General features: G+C 42.7%; 1 protein-coding gene and 1 non-coding gene across 2 annotated transcripts in view; both read left to right on the top strand.

The window, feature by feature from the left end:
* PLEKHG7 (pleckstrin homology and RhoGEF domain containing G7) overlaps positions 1-24,282 on the top strand; it is a 52,880-nt gene that overhangs the window by 7,794 nt on the left and 20,804 nt on the right. The window contains 7 exon segments of the mRNA XM_035729301.1: positions 7,890-8,017; positions 12,060-12,106; positions 16,433-16,488; positions 16,490-16,526; positions 17,365-17,500; positions 22,043-22,146; positions 22,968-23,069. Coding sequence (XP_035585194.1) covers positions 7,890-8,017; positions 12,060-12,106; positions 16,433-16,488; positions 16,490-16,526; positions 17,365-17,500; positions 22,043-22,146; positions 22,968-23,069 — 610 coding nt within the window.
* On the top strand, positions 22,387-22,489 carry LOC113923215. The gene has a single exon (XR_003520221.1). It is a non-coding gene; the product is annotated as a U6 spliceosomal RNA (small nuclear RNA).

Here is a 24,282-nt window from a genome sequence, read left to right as displayed (position 1 = left end):
TAGAAAAACTCAAATATTAGCTTTTTTTTTAAGAAAGCATATACTCATTCATTCATTAAACACTTCCTGTATGTGAGTCACCGACTTTCTGAGATATTCTGATCCCAGAGTGAAATGATCCATGCATGCAGCTCATCTGAGGTGTATGAACATTAGCGTCAATACAATATTATATCCTCCACAGACTTCTATTTATTTAAAACCATTTCCACCCCTAGCACTCTCTCTAAACCCTGGGTGACGTCAGTGAGGGAGAACACTGTCCCGGCAGTAAGACATAATAGGAAGGTATTAACTAGAGACTAATAAGTGGCATATTGGTTGTTGGGTGTTTTGGGTTTTGGTTTTTTTTTTTTTTTAGCTTTTTTGAAATATTTTACACTCCATAGCACCATATTTTACTGTATTGCTTTCCTTTTTTCTCCCAATGTTATCGAGAAATAATTGACATAGAACATGGTGTAAGTTTAAGGTGTATAATACAATGATTTGACATATGTATCTATTGCAAAACCATCACTGCAATAAGGTTAGTTAATGTCCATCACCTCACATAGTTACAACTTTTTTCCCTTGCAAAAGGATAGACAGCATGCTGTTAGAAGAGGAGACTGTGATCTCAGGGAGACTGAGCTGGGCACGGCTGGAAGGTGGAGGTGGCCCGGCAGCTACCTTTCACAGCGGGAATTGTGTGTGATTCTTCCACTGGCTTCTGAACCTCTAGAATAGAAGCTCCACGGAAGCAGGGCTCATGTCTGTTCCGTTCATTATTTTATCCTTAGTGCCTAGAACATAGCTTGGCGCATGGTAGACGTTCAATACAAGTTGAAGGAAAAAAAAGAAGTCAATTGGTTAGTTTGTGAGGTTAGGATAAGCCTGGTAGGGGAAAGTGTTTGATCGCCTTTTCGTTTTGTATATTCTCCTCCAGCTGCTTCCTCTGGCTCCTTTGAACCTTCTCCGTCTTCCCAATCTGATTTGTGTTTATCTCTTCAATGTAGCTTGGGTTGCTGGGGATTTGCACAAGTATTGCTTGATCCCCCAGGCAGCATTTTGGCTTTCATCCAGCAAAGACAGTCACCTAAAAAGATGGGGAGAGTAGGCATTGAACAGTACCAGCAGCTGCCCTGGGGTCCAGAACACATGCGTATTTGGTGACTGTTACTGATCAAGTCCTAGATGTCACGGCATCCGGTGTCCCCCACGATGATGAGACTCCATAAGCTGTCTCTGTTCTGTGTTGAAACTGACTTGTCAGGAACGAGTCTGCTGTTTGTTCATTTGCATTCACAAAGGAGCTACTATGTAGTGAGTCCAGGGCAGTGAGCGACAGGCTCCCCATGCTTTCTGCCTTCTCAGTTGGATTCTAGAAAAATGGGACATTTGGGAGAAAGTTGACCTGGAAATAACAGTCACACATGCAAAGGAAACTTCCCAATAATCTTCTGAGACTCATAATGGAAAAATATATCCCACATTTCACTGAGAGAGCTACAGTTCCACAACTAGCAATTTCTCTCTTGGTTATTTTAGAAGGGCTTTTTTTTTTTTTTTTTTTAAGACTGTTGCTAATTCTGAGTTTGCTCTTCTTGTATAATCAACCCATAGTTATAAGCAAGCATTCCAAATTACACTGTATCTCTTGCATAGAGTAAACCACTGTGGTTTTTAAAATAGAATACCTACCTTTTCTAGTCACACAATTACTGGAAAGCCACCTGCTGGAAAAGGTATATTTACCATGAATTTTACTATCAGGCAAGGACTATCATATCTGAGGAATGAGGCCGCATGAGCTTGCCTGATAAGAAACCACTGGGCAACATTCATAGCAGGAAGAAGAATCAGATTATGCCTTACCCAAATTATAGTACCTTCAATAAGACTTTTACTCCATTAAGATAAACGTATCACTATAGGGCAGTTGCTAACCTGCATAATCTCTAGCATTTTTTCATTATTTTCCTTTAAAATTTGCGCCTGAGAATTAAAAGCCAACAGTCCTTGGTTTAAGGACTGCACAAAATGCAAATGATGCATTAGTCATATTTCTAAAGGAGGAGCTTTAATTATTCATCTTCAAACATTCTTGCCAAGATGAAGGTCACCGTATAATTACTGCTCCCACCCACTCGCCACTGGCAGGGAAATTGAGAGCAGTGCTCCTAAATCCTTGATTCATAGATCACCAGAGACAGAAAGCATCTTGCCACAGTTTGTTTTCCACATAAGGAAATTGAGGCCCCAGGAAGTGACATGCCAAGGTGAAACGTAACGAAGGTCAGAGTTGGGAATCAGGGTCATAGGTGGAGTTCCCCTGCCACTCACTCGTACTGCCCCCTTGATGAGTGTCTGATGGCTGCTATTATAAATCACCACCAACCAAGTGGCTCAAAACAACAGAAATAGATGCTCTCACAGTTCTGGAGGGCCGAAGTCCAAAATCAAGGAACTGGCAGAACTGTGCTGCTTCCGAAGGTTCTAGGCGAGGACCTTCCTTTGAAATTCCTCAAGGTCTTCCTTCACTGTGGCTGCATTTAATCTCTGCCTCTGTCCTCAGACAAACTTCTTTCCTCTCTGTGTCTCTTCCCTACCTGTCTCTTATTAGTCCACGTGTTAATGGATTTAGGGCATACCCGGATAGCCCAGAACAAGCTCATCCCTAGTTCTTTCATTTAATGACATCTACAAAGACTTTATCCAGATAAGATCCCATGCACAGGTTCTAGGGTTTAGGACATGAACCTATCATTCCAGGAGCTTCCATTCAACCCACTCTACTTCTTCTTCTACCCAAAGTAGTAACCATCATTATGTCAATTTAAAACAAACAAACAATACTCTAACATGGTTTTTAGTATCTTTTCTCCCTATTTACAAGTTTTATTAGAGTCAGACTTATGTACTTGAACTTGGAATTCTGGCTCCGTCGTTCACTAGCAATGCAACCTTAAGTAAGCTGCAGTTTTCTTGGCTCTATAATGAGAAAGGTGATTTCCACTTCGTAGGGTACTTGTGAAAATCTGTATGATGATGCATGTTAAAGTACTTAGGTGCTCAGTGTCAGCTGATTTTAAATTAGAATAAACTATTTGCCAAAACCAATCTATTCCTTATCATGTGTATGCATTTGAGGTCCATGCGGGGACACATTTCCACCAGCCAAAAACTTTCCTGTCACCAACACGGAAGAGCAAGCTCACTGTTGAGTGTTGACACACGGGTGTGTGGCCTGCTCAGCAGTGGAGGGAGAATTCTCTAAATTGTTGCTGTCCTAGCCCACACCACGGACCTTTGGATCTTCAGCAGAGGACAGAATAAGGAGATGTTCTGGTACCAGAAAAGAGACAAAATTATTCCAGGAACTATGGGACTAGTCCCTTCGGCTATGACTGGCCTGAGGTAGCACAGCTCAGGGTTAATGTGGTTGTGTTTGGTTTTGTGAATGGGAGGAGGGTAAAGAAGGAGGAGGGGAGCAGGGAGGCCAGCAAGCCAAGAGGGCTGCAAAGTCTGGGTCAGGTATCCAGTTATACAACCTCCTGGATCCAGAATTTTGTCCTGAAGCAAATCACCAGAATAGCCAAGCATCAAACAAACAAAGAAGAAAAATGCATCTCTCAAGGATGTTTGTTTAGTTGTGCTTTTCCAAACAAATAAAGGCAGCATGAAATTACACTGTATTTACACAGAGACAGTGGGTTGCCAGCCATACCCCAAACATTTGTGCGTTATGTCCATCTCCTAGCTTAACCTCCCTCTGAGGAAATTAAGTATCAAAAACTTCTCTCCCCACCCGCCAGACAGGATGCCACTACCCCACACACACGCCATTTTGTTTAGGGGAGGGAAATAAAAAATTCTGAATTTATTGCAGTAATTGCTTCTAGCAAATAATCAGTCCAGAACTAGACACAATGATCCTGCATGCATGCCATTTTTTTACAAGAAGCAATTCTATTTGAATAGCAAAAATAAGACACCCGTTTGGAACCATCAACACCCCCTCCCATCACGAGACCTAAATTCAAAGTCGTTCTGAATTCATTGCATTAATGTCGTTAATCCAATTCTCTGAACGAGCCTGGCTGACACAGACACAGGGTCCTTTACAGAGTGCCCAGAAATCTAGTCCACTGCCAGGCATGTCTCTTCATGTTACTATATGCAGATGTTCTTTCTTTCTGTTCCCCTAGGTCTTCATATCATTACAAATGTGATCCTTGATATTTTTATTAACTCATACCTTCTTCTTATGAACATAAAATATCATGTCCACAGAGATTCTGTTATGCCCTTCCAGGGACATGCCCACCTTTCCAGAATGAGCATCACTGGGTTTGGAACACTAAGGCAACAAAGCCAAGGTCAAGGCTCAAACCCTGTGCCAGCCAGTTGTCTTCCCTCTGCTTCATATGCGCAAATTGAATCCAAAACCTGACCTACATGCTCCCAAATGGATGCCTTATGTCAAAAGGTATCCTGGATAAGGGGAAATGAATAGAGTAATTTAACCACTTCTAATGAGGGGGGAGGGACTGATATTGCACTTTGCTATTGTAAATGCATATGATTATTTATTTATGACTTAGAATAGAAAAGCACATTCATTTGAGAACTGTCTGTGTATCATTCTATAGGTCAACTTGCCTATTCCTTAAGAAGCTTATTCAAATACCTGCTCTATATCAAGTGCTAGGCGAGGTGCTTAGGTTCTATAATATGTAAGACACAGTATGAGTCTTCCCTTCAAAAGGGAAATCATTATAAAGTAGAAAGACAAGGTGGGGGTGGAAGAGGGAGGGAGAGAGAGAGGTGGCTTTTCCTGAACAGATCAGAGCTGACTTCTGGAGGAAGAGTGTCCAAGCTGGAATTTAGAGATGAAGGTGGGTTTGCCAGGCAAAGTGGAGATAGGCAGGCAGATGGGAATACCTGAGCCAAGGTGTGGAGACGTGACGTGCAAGGCACATTTAAAGAACAGTGAGCACCTTGCTGTCACTGGGGTACCAGTTCTGCAGGAGTTCATGGCAGGAACTGACAGTGACGACTCTGGCTGTGTGAGGGTTTGGTTATGGTTTCATCTACTCAACAAATATTTATTGAGTTATGTTATTACAGAGGGATTTAGAATAGGAGCCTAGGGCACAGGGGGCAGATAAGACATAAATCTGGGAAGTAAGATACTTCTCACAAGGGAGGACAATATCAGAGGAGTATTTCATTCATTCATGTGCATTAAGAACAATGGTTTAAATACTAAATGAGCACCCACCACATCAAGAAATAAGACATGTCTCTTGTACTGAAGGAGCCGGCAATCTAGTGGAATAAAGAGACACATAAATAGAACGTTATATCACAGTATATTCAGTAATCAACATAATAGCTTTTATTGACAGCTTGCTAAGTTCCAGTCACCGATCTCAGTGCTTTATATTGATTAACTTCGACTGTCCTCACACAAGAGATAAATATCATTATTGTCTACATTTCACAAATGGCAACATCAGGCCCACAGCGGTTATTAACTTGCTCAATCACAGCTGAGATTAAAATCCAGACAATGTCTCCACATTCTTAACCAACACTCCAGAAAACTATAGAAGCATAAGAGATAAGCCAGCCTAGACGTGGCCGGGAACACGAGTCCTTCTAGTCCACCAACAGTTGAACCCTCTCTGAGGTCTCCGGGGAATATGAAGATAGCTTACAGAATCTCAGGAAACTACCAAACGCCTAATATTCACCAGATTGTGAAACATCTAGAGTTCAAACTCAAGGGTAAACCTTTTCCCCAAAGTCCAACTACGTTACATTTCTCACTCATATTGTTGTAATTTTTCCAATCCGTATCCAATTCAGGCTCATCTAGCCCTTAAATACCAACTCTCTCATTATATGCGTGTAGGGTCTTTATCAAGAAAAGGATAAATTTGATGGGGAAGTGGCTAATATTTCTTTTCAGGGGTCCCCTTGTAGGGCTCCCAGTATTTTATATTATCTAATGGTTTTCGAATAGCACTGTGAAAATTCCTGGCTGTATTTGCATATTGTTCACTTATTATGTATCAGTCTCAACATTCTATACCCAATGAAATTAGAATATATTTCCCATTCAAATTACTGTAACTTTTCCAATGCCTACCTAATTTAGCCCTCTCTATCCTCATAACCACCATAAGTATTGGGTTGGAAAATAGCAAGAAGGGGAGAGTTCTAAGAAGTTGTAACTCTAATGATCTTATTATGAAACCTCATCATAAATAGGTGATAAAAAAATAAAAAGTCACAGGACATCACAATGCCAAAACATGACCTTGTTCTTGGAGAAGGAAGTCCGGGATGGGGAGATCTGTGTCAGATAGGATAGCATTTGCCTGCAGGTAACAGATTTCAACTAGAATGACCTAAATGAGTAAAGGGTATTTTTTTTTTTTAATTTGAGAGAGAGAGAGCAAACAAGGGGGGGCTGGCAGGGAGGGGCAGAGGGAGAAGGAGAGAAAAGAATATTGAGCAGGCGCTATACTCAGCCCAGAGCCCAATGCAGAGCTTGATCTCACAACCCTGAGATCATGACCCGAGCCAAAACCAGGAGTCTGTCAATTAACCGACTGAGCCACCCAGGCACCCCATAAAGGGTATTTCTCTTGTAATATGACCAGAACCCAGGCCAGAGCAGATGTCGGCAACCTGCCAGACTCCTTCTGCGTTCCTGTTCTGCGTTACCTTTGCAAGACCCCTGGTATACTTTCAGATATCAAGCCACATTCCAGACAACAGGAAAGGCGAAGATCAAAAAGGAAGAAGGTAGCCAACTCTGTCCCCTTCGAGAAAAAGGGTTTCCAGAAGCCACATCCTGCAACTCCGGTTTAAATCTCATGGCTGTATTTGAGTCACGTGGCTCTGCCAACTGAAGGTGGAGCAAGTCAGCGCGTCACCCAAGCAAAGCAGAGTCTTCACAGCAAGAAAAATGGAGAGCGTGCCCATTGGGTCAGCCCCCAGCAGTGTCGGCAACATTACACGACAGTTTTCCCATGAAAATAAGAGAGAGAGAAGAGCCGAGAAAGAGCAAATCCAAACAGGTTTTAAAATGCAAGGGAACACAGATAATTCGATAAATATCAGCTGAATTTTATCTAAGTATTTTCCCTCTTAAATTAATAGATCATCCTCCATGGCCCTAAATCTCACAAGAGGAGGAGTTAGACAGGCTTGGGGAGGGCAGGGAGAGGGCAAAGCACTGTCAGCTCAGCCACCAACGTGTGGGCTGTTCTGCGTCGAAATGATGATCCATTCCCTGTTTCCAGAAAATAAATTGCAAAGTAAAGGAATATCAGGTAGATACACGGCTGGGATCACGAGAGGCTTATGTGTATACTTTAAAAACATGTTTGTCTGTTAGGAGATGAAGAGCCACTGAAGGGTCTGAAGCCAGGAGGGACTCGGTCACACATACATGTTGGGGAGCTCAGGTGACGAGGGTCGCTGGCGGCCGCATCCGTGGATCCTGCTCACCCCTGGGGCAGTGTCACTGGCACATAACTTGCACTTCTGTGCTTGAGGGCTTTCTCCTGATATCCCTCTGAGTCAGAACACTTCAGGGATGTTTGTGTTGACATTTCTAGGTGAGTTCCCCTGTTTGGGGGTTAGTCAAAATCATGAGCAGTCAGTAAGATTCCAAACGGTGTTGCGTACATGGCGGGGGAGGAGCCAGGGTGGGGGGGTGTCATCACAGCCCGCCTGGGCCTGGAGCCTGGAGTGGCCTCCAAGTCCTTCTAAGAATGCGGGCATAATCAGGCTGCCGGCAGACACTTCCAGATGCTCAGTGGAGGTCTCAGTGATGTCCCTCCCTGCGTGCCAGCTCGAAGCCCTCTCCTTCCATCTCTGGAGCACAGGTTCTAGGAGCAGAGGAGGAGTTCTCTCGTGCTCACCTTCCCTGGACTTGAGCTGTTCCCTGGGGGTCTCCTGGTGTCCGATGGAGCTGCCGATTCCCTGTGCCACCCACTTCTGCTACTGAATTCAGGTCCCCCTTGCTCAGCCTCCTTTCATTGCATGCCTGCTACGGGATAGCCATTGTAACAAGTAGGGGAGGAGGTTTCCGAAGTACTTCATAGCTAGTAAAACACGTGCCCTAACCACTTAGAACCAATGCCTCACCAATTAGGACAGGCACCCGCTGTGAATTACTGGAGCCAGCTGAATAGCCGTCTTGGAATCGGGCACTAACTTGCAGAGATGGATAAGGTATGGGCCTTCTCTCAAAAGCTCCTCTTGTCAAATAATTTACCCCGGGAGTCTAGGACCTAGAACGGGTCCACCAGTGACAGGTACCATCGTGGGGCAGAATGCTCTCTCTGCTCTGGGGGGCGGCTTCCCATCTTCGCTGGAATGCCACCCCCACCCCGCTCCTGGCCTTCATACTAGCACCACTGTCTTCCCTCCAGGGTGGTGGCAGGTGGAGGCACAGGTCTCGGTGACAACAGATCACTGTTAGAGCAGACGAGAAGCAGCCTGAGGACTAAATCTTCCACCCCTTCACCTCAGTTGTGAAAGAAAAGAACAACTGTGCTCTCCTGGGTACATCCTCCATGATTCCGAGGGTGAACTTTGAAAGCTAAAGATTATCCTTCAGGTGTTTTGTTTTGTTTTGTTTTTAAGATTTACTGGAGAGAGAGAGAGAGCAGAGGGAGGGGCAGAGGGAGAGGGATAAGGAGAGAAGCAGACTCCCTGCCGAGCGGGACACCGGACTCGGCTGGATCCCACCCCGAGATCATGACCTGAGCGGAAATCAAGAGTCAGATGCTCAACCCACTGAGCCACCAAGGCGCCCCGTTCCTGGTAGTTTTTAAACTGGTCTTCTTTTTAGCGGAGCCCTTTTTACAAAAGCATCTTTGTTTGGAAATCCAGTCCAGGCGGACTGCATTGCTGGAAGCCAGGGCGGGGCCCACAGGCTCACCTTCTAGGCACCCCCAAAAGCCCCCGGCCCCAGGCACCCCCGCTGGAAAACCACCAAGTTCATTCCTCATCCACAAAGGGGGAAGGTGAGACTCAGAAAGAAGTGACCTAGCTGTGGTTTCAACCGGTTCGAGTCAGACAAATGGAGTCTAGGCTTTTGACCACTACCCACCCCCTCCCCACCCCACCCCCCCCACTCCCGCTCGCATCAGCCACCCCTCACCCCCCACCCCAGCTTGCATCAGCCACCCACTGCAAGCACAGTCAACAGCGTCTGTGTATGGGGCCCGGAAGCCATGAGTGAATAAATCACAACTAACATTTGTTTGCTCCTCACTCTTTGGAGATCCCTTTCACCTCTACCGCCTTATACAATACAACAACCCAAACGAATACCTGTTGTCTCATAGGACGTAATAATGCAAACCAACCAACCAAGAGGGGTTACGGGATCTACTCAAGGACAGGCCCCTATAAATGAGAGCTAGTTCTAAACACAGCATCCCCTGAAAGGCTCTAAATAGGTTAACACCTAGAGTAGTGTTTCCCAAAGCCTGGTGGTCCCAGCACAGGAGCTTCCTTATTAACCTGGGAAATTGTCAGAAATGCAGATTCTGGGGCCCAGCCCAAAACTTTGAAATTAGAAACTTTAGGGGTGGAGCCCCTCAAACAGCAATCTGTTTTTTTAACAAGCCCTCCAGGTGATTCTGATGACAACCAAAGTTTGAGAACCCCCATACCAAGGAACAAAGTCCTATTTCTATCTCCCATCCAGCTCTATGGTGGCCCTGTTCTGGAGGAACCCTCAGGAGAGTAGGTGGGAAATGCCCCTTCCCATGGGACCTCAGACCTGAGCAGGACCTGGCTCTGCCTGCATTTATGTCTGGAAGGAGCCCAGGAAAGTCTGCACCATGCCCGGTGCTTCTAAATCATACTAATTGTTCTTTGTTGTGTGCCTAGCATCATAGTAAATACCACATACGAAAGATATGCAACATCCTCCACCATACCCCTTACTACCCCCTTCTCAAGGGGTTTAGAATAGAGTCCCTAAGTCTCAAAATCATGGTGCACGCAATACTTCTCAAGCTTTGATGTGCAAATGTGTCACCTAAAGATATTGTTGAAATAGAGATTCTGATTCAGCAAAACTTAATATTTAATACAGATAATAAGATTGTGGGATTCAATAAAGACTTGAAATCTCCTTCTGAATACTTGTGAATCTTTCCCAAGGCCCTAAAAATTATCCCCAGAGTTAGAAAAGCAGAGAGAAATTGCTAAGACCAGAGACCCCAATGATTGCAGTTCAAATTGGACATAATAATTTACCACCAGGCAATTGAGGGCTAAGAGTTGTGAAGCTGATTTGTCCCTAAGGGAGATTCCACCTAATCTCCCCTTTAAAAAGATCAATAAGGTGGTCAGAATGAGCGAGATAATCAGCTAGACAATTGCCTTTCAGGGTTCCAGGAGGAAAAGTCTCCCAAGCACATCCTTTGTAGTAAATGCTGCTTGCGTAATTGCTTTCATTTGATGGAAGTATTATGCAGAGGCTCCTGATGAATTTAATAGAAAGGAGATAGACCCAGAAGACATCCATTTTGTATATTGAGACCATTTCACCTAAACCTAAGAGACAATTCCCAGGTTTTTCTGAGTTAGCAATGACATAAAAAAAAGTTGATGCAGATGACATAAAAAAAAATCAAGAGGCCAGAATCTAATCTCTGCTTCCTGATCATCACAAAAATGTGTTACTGGATAATGACTCTCTTCGCAACTTAGAGAAACTCCCTCAGGACTATTTTGGATGATGGCCAATAGGGACAAAAAGCCCCAGAATAAAGATGGGTAATATGGATTGATGGTCCCCTATTTCGGGGTCTTCCCAGCCACACCTGGGGATTATCAGGTCAATGCCATCTCCATGTATCATGTTTGGTCAGGCTACTGAAGTTGCATATGTTGGCATGGTTTATGGCGGCATGGTATAAACATGACATTCTGTCTTAAAGGAATTACTGGGCATCTTTATTACATTTAATACATCTCTTTAATTGATAGGGGGGAAAAAAGCTAAATAATACTCTAGTTAAAAAGCAGGACAATATCAAGCAATTGCACTACTGGGTATTTACCCCAAAGATACAAATGTAGGGACCTGAAGGGGTACGTGCACCCCAATGTTTATAGCAGCAATGTCCACAATAGCCAAACTGTGGAAAGAGCCAAGATGTCCATCGACAGATGAATGGATAAAGAAGATGTGGTATATATACACAATGGAATATTATGCAGCCATCAAAAGGAATGAGATCTTGCCATTTGCAATGACGTGGATGGAACTGGAGGGTGTTATGCTTAGTGAAATAAGTCAATCAGAGAAAGACATGTATCATATGACTTCACTGATATGAGGAATTCTTAATCTCAGGAACAAACTGAGTGTTACTGGAGTGGTTGGGGGTGGGAGGGATGGGGTGGCTGGGTGATAGACATTGGGGAGGGTATGTGCTACGGTGAGCGCTGTGAATTGTGCAAGACTGTTGAATCACAGATCTGTACTTCTGAAACAAATAATGCAACATATTTTAAGAAAAAAGAAAAAGAAGAAGATAGCAGGAGAGGAAGAATGAAGGGGAGTAATTCAGAGGGGGAGACGAACCATGAGAGATGATGGACTCTGAAAAACAAACTGAGGGTTGTGGAGGGGAGGGGGGTTGGGGGATGGGTTAGCCTGGTGATGGGTATTAAAGAGGGCACATTCTACATGGAGCACTGGGTGTTATGAACAAACAATGAATCATGGAACACTACATCAAAAACAAATGATGTAATATATGGTGATTAACATAACAATAAAAAAATTAAAAAAAAAAGCAGGACAATATCACCTCAAAGTAGCAATAGGAGGCCAACTTTTAGGTTGCAACATTGCCTTATTTGCTCATCTGCATAAATATAAATATTCATTCTGTGACTCTCAAGAGGAGAATTAAAGCAGGATAAATTCTGTTGGGCTTATTTGAAAAAGCAGGAAAGCACTATAATGATCTGTCACCAGTTCCTTGAAGTACTAATATATTTGCTTTAATTTCACTCAGCAGAATCCAAAAATCCAAGATGGCCTTTCTTCAAGACAGGAGTGTTGAGGGTTGCGCATTGTCATTTTTGTTTTAATTAAGCCTCTCGTAGCTAAGAAACTAAGAGATGGCTGAAGAGCCCCTTCATCCTACTTTTCCTTTACGTGATAGCAGATGGCACGTGGCATTTACATGATTTCATCCCCGCCATGCTAGTGACGTGCCAAATGACGCCATTTTGTGCAGCAAAAGATGCTAAGTGCTGGTGGCTAATGGGCTTTGCAAGAAAACAAGCAATCCTAATATTGTGATGCTTTACAACTCCAAATTTGTAACTTGATACAGCTTAGGAAGCAGCTCGCTCGCTGAAGCCAACTTGCACAAGCGTATGCCCCAGTTTGCGATCAGCGCCACACCCATTGTGAACACTGAAAAATTAATGAGATATTACAGAAGCGAATTCCACAAATATGCATCTATTTCTGGGAAAGCCAGTTGGATTAGTCCTAGGAGGTTTTTAAAATTCATTCTTGGTTCCATCAATTATTGAAGAGTTATAAATCGAAATCAATGAACCCTGATTCTTTCCTACGTAGGACAAGGATGGGCTGCCAGCCAGACTTTCCTTCAGACACACTTCATCGCAGTGTCTACACACCTGCAACCCTCAGAGCAGTAGGGCCTTACAGGTAGTGGCTGTGCCTCATTCTATTAAAAAAAGTTTGGGGGCGCCTGGGTGGCTCAGTCAGTTAAGCGTCTGCCTTCAGCTCAGGTCATGATCCCAGGGTCCTGGGATCAAGCCCCACGTTGGTCTCCCTGCTGAGCAGGGAGCCTGCTTCTCCCTCTGTCTGCTGCTCCCCCTGCTTGTGCTTGCTCTCTCAAAATAAATAAATAAATAAAATCTTTTTTAAAAAATCTGCCCACATGGCCTCCAATCACTGTCATCTGTGGACACACACACACACTGATATATTTTTTTTAAGTCCTGTAGCCAAATCAAAAGCCCTCTGAGGTTCCAGGCTATGCTGCTCCAATTACTGCTCTGTGACCTTGGCCAAATGGGTTACCCTCCCTCAGTGTCAGGTCCTTCCCTGTAAAGAGGGGATGGTAATATTGCCAGCCTCAGAAGGTAGTCATAAAGAGTGAGATAAATAATGTTTGTGGAGCTTACCCCAGAGCTGGGCATGTGGCAAACAATCAATAACTGGCCGTATTATTGGTAGAATGATTTTAGTGAGGATTTGGAAAACTACCTGTTCTCATAACTGAATGTATGAGTGACTTTCACATAATTCTTTCAAGCATAAAAATTTGCATGAGTGTCTTCATCAGCTTGGAGTGTTATAACAAACTACCACAGACTGGATGGCCCAAACAACAAATATTTATCTCTCAGAGTTCTGGCGGCTGGGAAGTCCACAATCAGGGAGCCAGCATTGTTGGGTTATGGTGAGGGCTCTCTTCCTGGCTTGTAGGTGGCCACCTTCTCCCTGCATCCTCACATGGCTGAGGGAGAGCACACTGCTGTCTCTTCCTCTTTTTATAAGGGCCCAGAGCCCATCATAGGGGCTCTCCTGCCATGACCTCATCTAAACCTGATTACCTCCCAGAGGCCCTATCTCCAACTACCATCACATTTGGGAGTTAAGGCTTTCATATATGAATTTTGAGAGGACCCAAACATTCAGTTTGTAGGGACACAGCCTAGACATTATAAGTTTCAAATCAGAAACAACTAGTAGAAATCTGTCACCAGAGTTGTTGCTCACGGGTCACTCTCATTTTGCCCCTCTTTAGGGACACGATTTGATGGTTTCCCTGGCAGTTCTGAGACTGCCTTCCTGGGCTCCTTCATCATATAAATGGAAGCAGGGCCGGTTACCAGTCAGGTCTGAGGTCCCAGGAGAAGGGGAATCTCCCACCAGCTCTCCTCCTGAACAGGGAAGCTCAAAGAGCTGCCAGGGAGAGAGAACGTGCTATCAGAAGGGAGAAACCTACATAAAGAAGGGATCCTCCTACAAGTGCACTCCTCTAAGATGACCAATCTATTTTTAGATTTAATAGAACTATCTTTCCTCTTAAAGAAGCAACATGCTCCACATGCATTAGGTGACCGTACGTGCCAAGCACTGGGCTAGATAGATAGCTAATGCACCAACATTCCCATTCCCAGCCACACTTCTTAAGAAGGTTGGACTGACATGTAAATTAGAAAAAAAAAAAATGTGCTAAATGGCTTGCACAGTGTTGGAGATGGGTAGGCAGCGGTGAAGATTCACAAAAAGAATAATTAGTGGAATGACAAAACATTTCAGCACATGTTCTCCGTAATGAAGGGAAATTCATTTCTTGAAGCCTCATTTTCAAAAGGATACAATATTTCCTTTTAAAATCAACCTGTCTACTTGCTCCTTCGTCTTTTGAGCCTTATTTATCAAGGAATTCATATCTCTAGAAATGATAATCCACAGGAATCTAATAAACATACTGCTTTACTATCCCCCTTTTGCAAATGGGTAAACCAAGGTTCAGAGAGGTTGAATAGCTTGCTTGAGGTCACATCGCTTTTAAATGGTGAGGTGGGGACTGGCCCCCAGCTGTCCCAGACAGTCCGGCTCTGAGTCTGTTTCCATCCTGACATTGCCCTGCTTCTCCAAATGCGGGGCTCCACGACCAGACCCGGACAGGCTTCTTTCCTTTCTCTCATCAGAGCTCTATGAAAAACCTTGCCTGTTCTCACCAATTCAATGCCATCTTTGTCAACCCCTCCGAAATGTATACACTCACCTGTGTCCATTTTGCTCCAGTTCCGGGACCCCAGTGGCCCCTGCAAATGCCAACCCATCTACCTCTTAGTTATTATTGCCCCCAGCAATGGGTCTCTTACTCTAAAGAGTTAATGTGACCTCTGGAAGGACTGTCCCCTCCCTCCTCACTGGTATGTCCCCCCGGCGCTTTGGTCAGGAGGTTGGTCAGACCCATGGAAAGAAACAGTGAGTGCCCCTCCAGATAGAGGGCTGGCGCCCACTTTCCCACAGCCCCAACACTGCTTCTATTGTCTCGGTTTCTTTATTTTCCAACTGGCTGCTGATTTTTTAAATTTCCACAACATGCAGTCACTATGGTTTCAGACATCAACAAAAGGCATATGTCCCAATTGCTGTAGGAGTCCTCCAGCTGGCTGTAAGATTCCTTTGCTAATGTAGAAGCTAATGAGCCTCTAACAGATTTCTTTCTCTGGTGCCATAACCCTACCAGAAAAACCAGCCACAGCCCCTGAGCACATTCTAGAACTATTACAGGTCTCCTTTCAGATACACAGGGAGCCGTCTAAACACAAGAGCAGATAATCCATGCTTTCTCTTGCTCACGACCCATCAAGTTGAGTAACTTCCACCAAATTGCTTAGATCCTCCGTCAAGCACCATGCATCATGACTGAGGCTACAACACAAGTTAAAAAAATTATCTATGGTAAACACTTATTTGAAACACAGCCAAGCTGATTTTAGAAAGCCTTCCACATTGTTATGAGAGTTTCTTCCTGGTTCAGTTGGTAAAATGAACTCTTTAAGTGGGCAATTCATGATTTTGCAACAGAATACTGAATGAGTCAAAAAAAAAATGTAAAAAGGTCAAACGTATGAAGTTTAAAAGCCAAGTTACAAAAGGATGTGTAAATACGGCACCATCAAAATTACTTATAATCAGAAAAAGGTTTTCAGCAGTTATCTAAGCATAGAGATTATGGGTCCTGATTTTGTGTGTTTTTCTTTGTTTCTCAAATTTTCTGCAATAACCTTTGTAATCAGGTTTCTAAAACTAATATTATTGAAAATAAAAATTATAACAAAAATAAGTGGGTGGTTCCATTCTAAGGAAACTAGAGTTTCTAGAATATTCTGGTATTCTGTAGCAGAGAATTATCATGTTGGGCAGTGCCTTTAACAGTCTGGGCTTTATTTAGTCATCTGCTAAATGAGGAGTTGAACTAACACATCTGAGGCACCTCTGATGGTAAGGTGCTGCGATCCAGCATTTAGAGAAGTTAGGATTGAGAAGGACAGTCCATCACCCACCACAAGGCGGGCACTAGACTGAAGTTTATGTTTGCTCTATGACTGTCCTGAGCCTTGGATTTTTGTCTTTTCACAAGTAAAACAAGACATTTGATCTAGGCATCCTCACTGGCTTCTATCCTCCAGGTCTCACATTCTGTGGTTCTGGGGGTCAGACCCTGGCCCAGAAATGGCTTTTCACCTGTTAGTGGTTCATAGACAAAATGTGCAGTCTGTTCCCATGCATATTGGAGAATGAATGGGAGATACTGAGGCCACTAAAGTTGTGACCTTAAAGAATTCAGGCTTGAAAGTCCTGTTTCTAACGATCTTTAAACAGGGCAAAGACAAACACAAGCGCCTATCCCATCCGGAAAGCTGCCTGTCCTCTGTGAAGTATAGACTTCAGAGCCCGTGAGCTCCACGGCCTTCAGGTAGCTCAGAACTCATTGGCTGCCATGGCAAGGCGTCTTTTGGTTGTTGTGGTAGTCATTATTTTAAGCTGTCAGATTATTGCCTTGTTCATAATACCAGCAGAGCGCAGGAGACAGCCCCGCGGCTGCGCGGAACACTGTCTGCTCTCCCGGATGCACGCTGAAGCCCAGGGAAGAGATTTTACCTTAACAAGGGTAATGGCTAGAAGAGCACTTTGTAGACCAGAAGGCCCAGTACAAATGTCAAAAGCTGTTACCGTTAGTCACCTGTCTGGGTCTTTTTCAGTAAGACAACTTCTAAAGGTCTCTTTAAATGTTAAAACTCTTATTTCATGATTCTTCAATAGTTCATTTCAGCAGACATGGCCAGTGGAACCTGGATCAGAGTGCCGAGTTCTGGTTTTGGAGTTCTTTGAGGGTTTTGGGGGGGGTTGGTTTTGAGGGGTTTTGTGGGGGTTTGGTTTTGTTTTTGGTTGTTGTTTTTTTTTTTTTTTTTTGCAATTAACTGAAAAAGACTCATGAAATTCTGAAGCATAATTCAAAACAACATCGATTTGAATTTCTTCTCCTTTTAAACAAAAAGCAATGTATGTATGCTGTGCAGCCCATTGCTTTGCATCCAGAGGAAATGGCATCTCAAAGTCACACAGAGAGAGGAAACTTATTTCTAACTTATATGTAAGTTCTGTGCTTTGAGTAGCTTGAGGAGCCACTAGCAAGAGGGATGCCAAGGGTCTGCAGTGGGAACCATGGTTTTGGAAATTGCCTGCTCTTGCTGTACTGCAAGTCAACTCACCGAGGTGGAAAGGTTTTGTTCTCTCTTTTCTCCCATGTACAGGATAAAACCTGGAATGAAGTCATGGAAACACATCAAAAACTTCCCACCGACCAATTAGACTGGAGAAAGCAGCGAGAGACCATGTGGGAACTCTTCACAAGTAAATGCACTTATTTCTTGGACCATTTATTAGTTCTTTTTTTTTTAAGATTTTATTTATTTATTTGACAGAGAGAGACACAGCGAGAGAAGGAACACAAGCAGGGGGGGTGGGAGAGGGAGAAGCACGCTTCCTGCTGAGCAGGGAGCCCATTGTGGGGCTCGATCCCAGGACCCCGGGATCATGACCTGAGCTAAAGGCAGATGCTTAATGAGTGAGCCACCCAGGCGCCCCCAATTTATTAGTTCTTAAGATGGTAATGCTGGCTTTCAGTTTTGTAGCAGATGGAAAATATTAATTTGACTCTGAGGACTCATTTTCTCCCACCGTGCTAAAAAAAAAAAAAAAAAAAGAAGTTGAGGGGAGGGTCCCTTCTTTCAGGGGATCTTAAGAAAATTGTACTTATTTATTTTTGCTTCTCTGCACTTATTTATATTTTGCTTCTCTTTGTTCTTTTTTTAAAACATGGCCTCTCAGGTTTGGGTAAGATCTTCTAAGTAAACTAGTCCAGCTCCCCATCTGAGTATGAATCCTCTTCTACCTTATCTTCACCCCATGTTCACACACTACTAGGATTAAGGAGCTCACAACCACCCTCAAAGCACCCGTCCCATCTTTGGTCAGCTCCCTCTTTTGGAGCTCTCATTCCCTCATGGACAATGCCAAGCAAATACTTCTTTTTTTCTTTTTTTCTTTCTTTCTTTTTTTTTAAAGATTTTGTTTATTTGACAGAGTATGAGCAGGGAGAGGGACAGTCAGAGGGAAAGGGAGAAGCAGGCTCCCCACTGAGCTGGGAGCCCCATGGGGAGCTCAATCCCAGGACCCCGGGATCATGACCTGAGCCAAAGACAGACGCTTAACCGACTGAGCCACCCGGGCGCCCCACAAATGCTTCTTAGCAACCGTCGGGCTGTAGTCACAGATGTCTGGGGCAACCATTCACATGTCATGCAGTGGGGTTGGATTACACAGCATATTTGTGATGTCTGCTGGGGAAATGGTGCCCCTGAGGTGGTGCAGGGCTGCAGCCCTGATCGAGTGCAGTTCCAAGCAGAGAATTCCTTGCCGAAGAACCACAGGCAAAGAATGGGAAAGGAGCAGCTGCCTTCCAAGACTGCAGGGAGGAGGAGGCTCATGGCCGCAAGGTTGCCTCTGCCATAAGGCTTTTGAACTCTGGCTACTCTTACACAGAAGAAACACTGTGTTGGGAGACTTGGGTTCAAGCTCTGGATCTGCCTCTGACTTTGACCTTGGGAAAGTCTAGTCCTCCATTTCCTAAACCAGAGTTTGGCGGACATTTCCATAAAGGTCCAGACAGTAAATATTTTAGGCTTTGCAGGCCATGTGGTCCTTATTGCAACTACTCAGCTCTTCTGCTGCAGTGCCAAAGAAGCTATAGATAATTTGTAAAAAAAAAAAAAAAAAGAGAGAGAGAGAGAGAGAAATAATGTGGTGCATTGGTATATTACGATAAAACATTATTTGGGTAGCAGGCCTGGTTGATCCCACAGGCTGTCATTTAACAATCCCTGTGCTAAGCTATAAAAGAGGGATGACAACACCATCTCTGGCTATCTCATAGCATCTCATCACTGCGATAATCAGATTCATTTTCTTTGAAATCTCTCAGGTGCTATACACACGTCAGTTAATATCTTCTGTGAGTAATACTGATTGTGTCGGTCACAATGTTAAGTACTTTATCAGCAAAATTTAAACTACAAAGACAGTGAGGAAATTGAGAATTAGAGATGATATGTATTAGGATACAGAAAACGAGTTTAAGTGACGTAGGATTTTAGCAGCCCATGTGGCTGTTGAGTCCACAGAGGGTAGAGAGTTCAAGGTTGGTTTGATCAAAGGACTCAAAACCAAGGACAAAAATTTCTTTCCATCTTTTATCTATGGCTTCCATGGCATCAGCCTCATCCTATGGTGGGCTTCTGTTGTAGTCACAGGATGGCTGCTGTCTTTGAAGCAGAGAGAGAGAGAGAGAGAGAGGACCTCTTCTCAGCATTCATAACCAATGTCTTGATTTCATGCTGATTGCACTGGCATCAGTCACATGCCCTCTCCTGAACTAACTACTCTGATAAGGAAGGAAAGTGCTAACTGGTTTAAGGCAATCAAAGCACATCCCTATGAGTAAGGACACCTTGATACATGGCACATGCAAGGCATGGGGAAGAGTAGATACTGAGGTGAAAAGCAGAAAATATTAGGGAAGGGAAGGACTGAAGCTGGGTGGTATGCAATAGACATTCACTATGGAGCACTAACCCTCTGGCTGATACTACCTTCCTTGCCCAGATAAACAGCATCAGAATTTTTTAATCCCATTGTAAGCTGCACAAGCTTTTCAAACTAGCATTTTCTGTTTTTTAAAAAAAGGCCAATTTGAGTTTATTTATTTTCAAATGTCCCAGTGTATGTAAATGTATCTCCCTGTGCACAATCAATACAAGTTTCCCAGAGTTACTTATTTTTTTTTTAAGTCAACTGGTAAAATAAATATAGCAGAGGACTCGGTATCTTTTTAAGTGGCCAAATTTTCTATAAAGCGAAAAATCTTATAGCAGAAATACTATTTCTTCTAAATTTTCCCAATTTATCTGTAGCAATGACTTCTATTTCTTACAATTATGTTTTTTAAATACTTGGATATTGCCAGATTTCCAGACAACCAATACCATAGGCATACCTCAGAGAGATTGCAGGTTCGGTTCCCGACCACCACAACAAAGTGAATATCGCAATAAAGGAAGTCAAATGAATTTTTTGGTTTCCCAGTGCCTATAAAATTTATCTTTACACTCTAGTATAGTCCATCAAGTGTGCAATAACAGTATGTCTAAAAAACAATGGTCATATCTTAATTTCAAAATACTTTATTGCTGAAAAATGCTAACCACCATCTGAGCTTTCAGTATGTCAGAACCATTTTGCTGGCAGTGGGCCTTGCCTCAGTGTGGATGGCTGCTGACTGACCAGGGTGGTGGGTGCTGAAGGTTGATGTGGCTGTGACAATTTCTTAAAATCAGACAACAATGAAGTTTGTCACATTGGTTGATTCTTCCTTTCACTTGAACTCTTAAAGGCCATTGTAAGATTATTAACTGGCCTAATTTCAATATTGTCTCAAGGAATAGGGAGGCCTGAGGAGAAGGGGAGAGAGATGGGCAACAGCTGGTTAGTAGAGCAATCAGAACACAAATAGAACATTTATCAATTAAGTTCACCATCTTATATGGGTGTGGTTTGTGGAGCCCTATAACAGTTACAATAGTTAACATCAAAGATCATTGATGACAGATCACCATAACAAATAAATAATAATGAAAAAATTTGAAATATGAGAATTGTGAAAATGTGACACAGAGACATGAAGTGAGTCAATGCTGTTGGAAAATGGCACCAATGGGCTTGCTTCGACACAGGGTTGCCACAAATCTTCAATTTGTAAAATCTGGTATATCTGTGAAGTGCAAGGAAATCAGGGCGTACATGGGACTTGGGGAAGCTCTAAGGCAGAGGTTCTCTTAGTGGGGTCCCTAGGCCAGCAGCATCAGAATTACTTGGGAACTTATGAAAAACGCATATTCGCAGGGCATCTCGGTGGCTCAGTGAGTTAAGCATTCAACTCATGAGTTCAAGCCCTGTATTGGGCTCCACACTGGGCGTGGAGCCTACTTAAAAAAAAAAAGAAAAGTACAAAGAATATTCTCAGACCCCATCAGAGACCTATGAATCAGAAATTTGGGGGGTTGGCACTAATCTCTGATTTAACAAGGTCTCTAGGTGGTTCTGATGCAAGTTCTAGAAACATTCATTGCATTAACATATGGAAGTGGAAACTGGAGAAGATTGATGGTCTAAAGTCCAGTTTTTCACACCTAAACTCCTTGAAATAATTGGTTCCTTTGAATGCTTCATCGTATTTCTACAAAATAGGCCTGTTTCAATAAACTGATCTCTAGTTTATAGAATGAGGGCAGGTTATCTGTGACAATTATAGTTCCTTCTTGACTTGCTGCAGTTTTCCTGTTGTATAAAAGCATCAGATCAAATAATAAAAACATGAAGACTCCCTTAATGTTTCATCAATATTTAATGCCTTTACCCAAATCTAAACATCTTCCCAGTTATCAGATATCAACTCATTAGTGTCTATTTTTAATTTCTTGAATGTACAAGATAATTGGGTCTTTTGCAGAGGAAGGAATAAATGAGAACTCAGTATGAATGTTGTTTTGGTCTCAAGTTAGTGCCATTTGCAGGAAGAGAAACTTTGAGATTTCTTTGGCCCCGGGGAAGCTGAGAAAGCCCATCTGAACAGATTATGTCCAACAGGAATATTGCGAGGGCTCACGCAAGCAATAGCGACTTTGTACAGAACGGCTCATTTCCCATATGTCCTATGGGGCCTAAATGTCATCAATTTGTATTTAGAAAAATTCCTAAGCCTTGAAAATGTTGATTTCTACATTGTCTTGTAAAGTTATACTCAGGAGGTTGATGTTTAATGTTCTTGCAAAGGGCAAGTTTCAAAATTGGAAAATAGAAGGTAATGTGTGTTTTTTGAAAAGATCTTCATGAATACATTAAAATATCTACAAACTCATGAATATCTCCTGGTTGTGGATGTATGGAGACTTTTTGCAAACCCAAAGGAGTTGAGTCAGGTGAGTCATAGTGGGAAGATTCCAGTAGCCATGTTTTCAAATTCACCAGAGGATGCTTATTCTATTCTTGTGGTTTGTGTTCTATATTCCCTTCCCATATAATCTCATGATCAGGAGATTGGGTTAATAAGCAGGAAATGTAAATGTCCATTGACATCTTTCCAATAGATTGCAGATATTAGTGGGCCTTCAGTAGCATTTTCCATCTCGCTATGGCCATTTAAGAAGTAAACATAGCGTTTGCTTCAGTAGCACACATACTGAAACTAGAACCATACATAGAAGATTAGCATGACCCCTGCACAAAGATGATGCACAAATTTGTGAAGCATTCCATATTTTTTCTACAATACAAGCTCTGGAACATCTAGAATCTACTCAGGAATCCTTCTGGTTCACTTCTGTATCCAGAAGACCTAAAACAGTGCCTGGTGCCTGGGAGAACTCAATAAGCAATTTGGAATATATGAATTTCCTCAATAAATAATGCTGAATACAAAAAAAAGTTAAACACGTTCTTAAGATCTCCATCATCTTCATAAATATTTATTTTCAAATAAATGTCCTTTTCTCACATATATTATAAATAAATAATATCTTCCTTCTAAAAAGGAAGAGAGATGCCAACAAGAATTTATTTACAAGACACACTTATAAGAAAATATATATTGGAGAGTGGAGAAAAAGAAGTCTTTGAATTTTGCCAGAAGATAAGTTCGAAATGGAAAACATCTGTAAGAGCAATATTCGAAGATCATCAGTTTTTGATTCCTTACCCCCAGAAGGATGCCTACTCTTGTTTTCTTTCTTCCTGGCCCTAGACAAGCTTTGGTTTTGTGAACAGTCTTTCTAGCATCATCAAGGCCTATGCCAAGCCTACGGAGACCTCACTGCCGATGGATATCATTTCTGAGCTCACAAAGGTAAATCCTTCTGGGATGACCCAGCTCCATGCAATAAATTCACCCACCTCCCAGGAGAGTTGTTTACGTCTACTTGATTTAGTGCATGTGCGCTCTTGTGCCTGAAAACGTTCCATGAGCACCCTCCCACGAAGGAGACATCCTTTCCTCTGCCAGTAAACATGTTCCGGAATAACTTGCTGCTTCTGTTTGCCACTGTCACCTCTCCTGTGTGGGTTTTATGAACACAAAATTCTGCATGCATGGAAACATCGTTTCCAAGTCTGTTTTTAAAAATTACTTCAACTTAAAGCAATATTCATGGCAACGGTTTGTGAGGCTAATTACATGGTTCATTTATTCTTCTAACGAAGTGCCAGGCTCTCAGAAAGGAACAAAATAAACCTTCACATTGATCAACACCCTTAATAAGACTTCTGTATGGAAGGAGAAGAAGAGAGGAGAACCTACACCTCTGGTATGATAAATTCTATTTATTTCCTGAGTAAATATTTAGACCTCCTCCCCCATTTTTTTACTTTGACCTTTTAAACCCAATCCCTACCCTCACGGAGCAAGATTTTAATTTTTACAAGCCATTCAAAACAAACAAACAAACAAAAAAAAAAAACCATAGATGGAAATGTATTGAGCACTTACTAAGTGCTTAGGTGTAGGGCTGAAACCCTGTGCACGCTAATCTGCAAAGTTAGACACAATCCCTAGTTTGAGGGAGTTTTCAGTCCAGTGGGGGAGAAATTGATCCAATAATGATGTTAATGATATAATCAAGTTGAGATAAATACTGGAGAGAAAGGAACAGAGTTATTATGAAAAAGCTTCAAGATTGGGGCAGATGGCAAGGTAGTTACAGATAGGAAATTCTTTGGGAGGCAATGATGCTCGAGGTGAGAGATGAAGCAGTATTTAATAAGGTGAAACAAGCATGAAATTAGGTGAAAGTAAGGAGATCTTTGGTAAACTTTGAAAACAGATTTGAATAAGGAATGCTTCGAAAAACAAGGGAAAGAATGTAGTGTGTTGGGAATTAGATAAAAATCTCGGGATTTCTCAATCCTTCAGAAGATGTTTAAATTCAGTTTTTAGTAAACAGTCTAGAGAAATATCAACTTCTCATCAAAACACCTAAGTTGTATTTGTCTGCTCAGGCTGCTGTAACAAAATATCACAGAGTGGGCAGGTCTTGAACAACAGAAATGTATTTCTCATAGTT

Source organism: Zalophus californianus, chromosome 9 (assembly GCF_009762305.2).
Source record: "Zalophus californianus isolate mZalCal1 chromosome 9, mZalCal1.pri.v2, whole genome shotgun sequence".
Taxonomy (NCBI): Eukaryota; Metazoa; Chordata; class Mammalia; order Carnivora; family Otariidae; genus Zalophus; species Zalophus californianus.
This window is presented reverse-complemented; position numbering and strand designations above follow the sequence as displayed.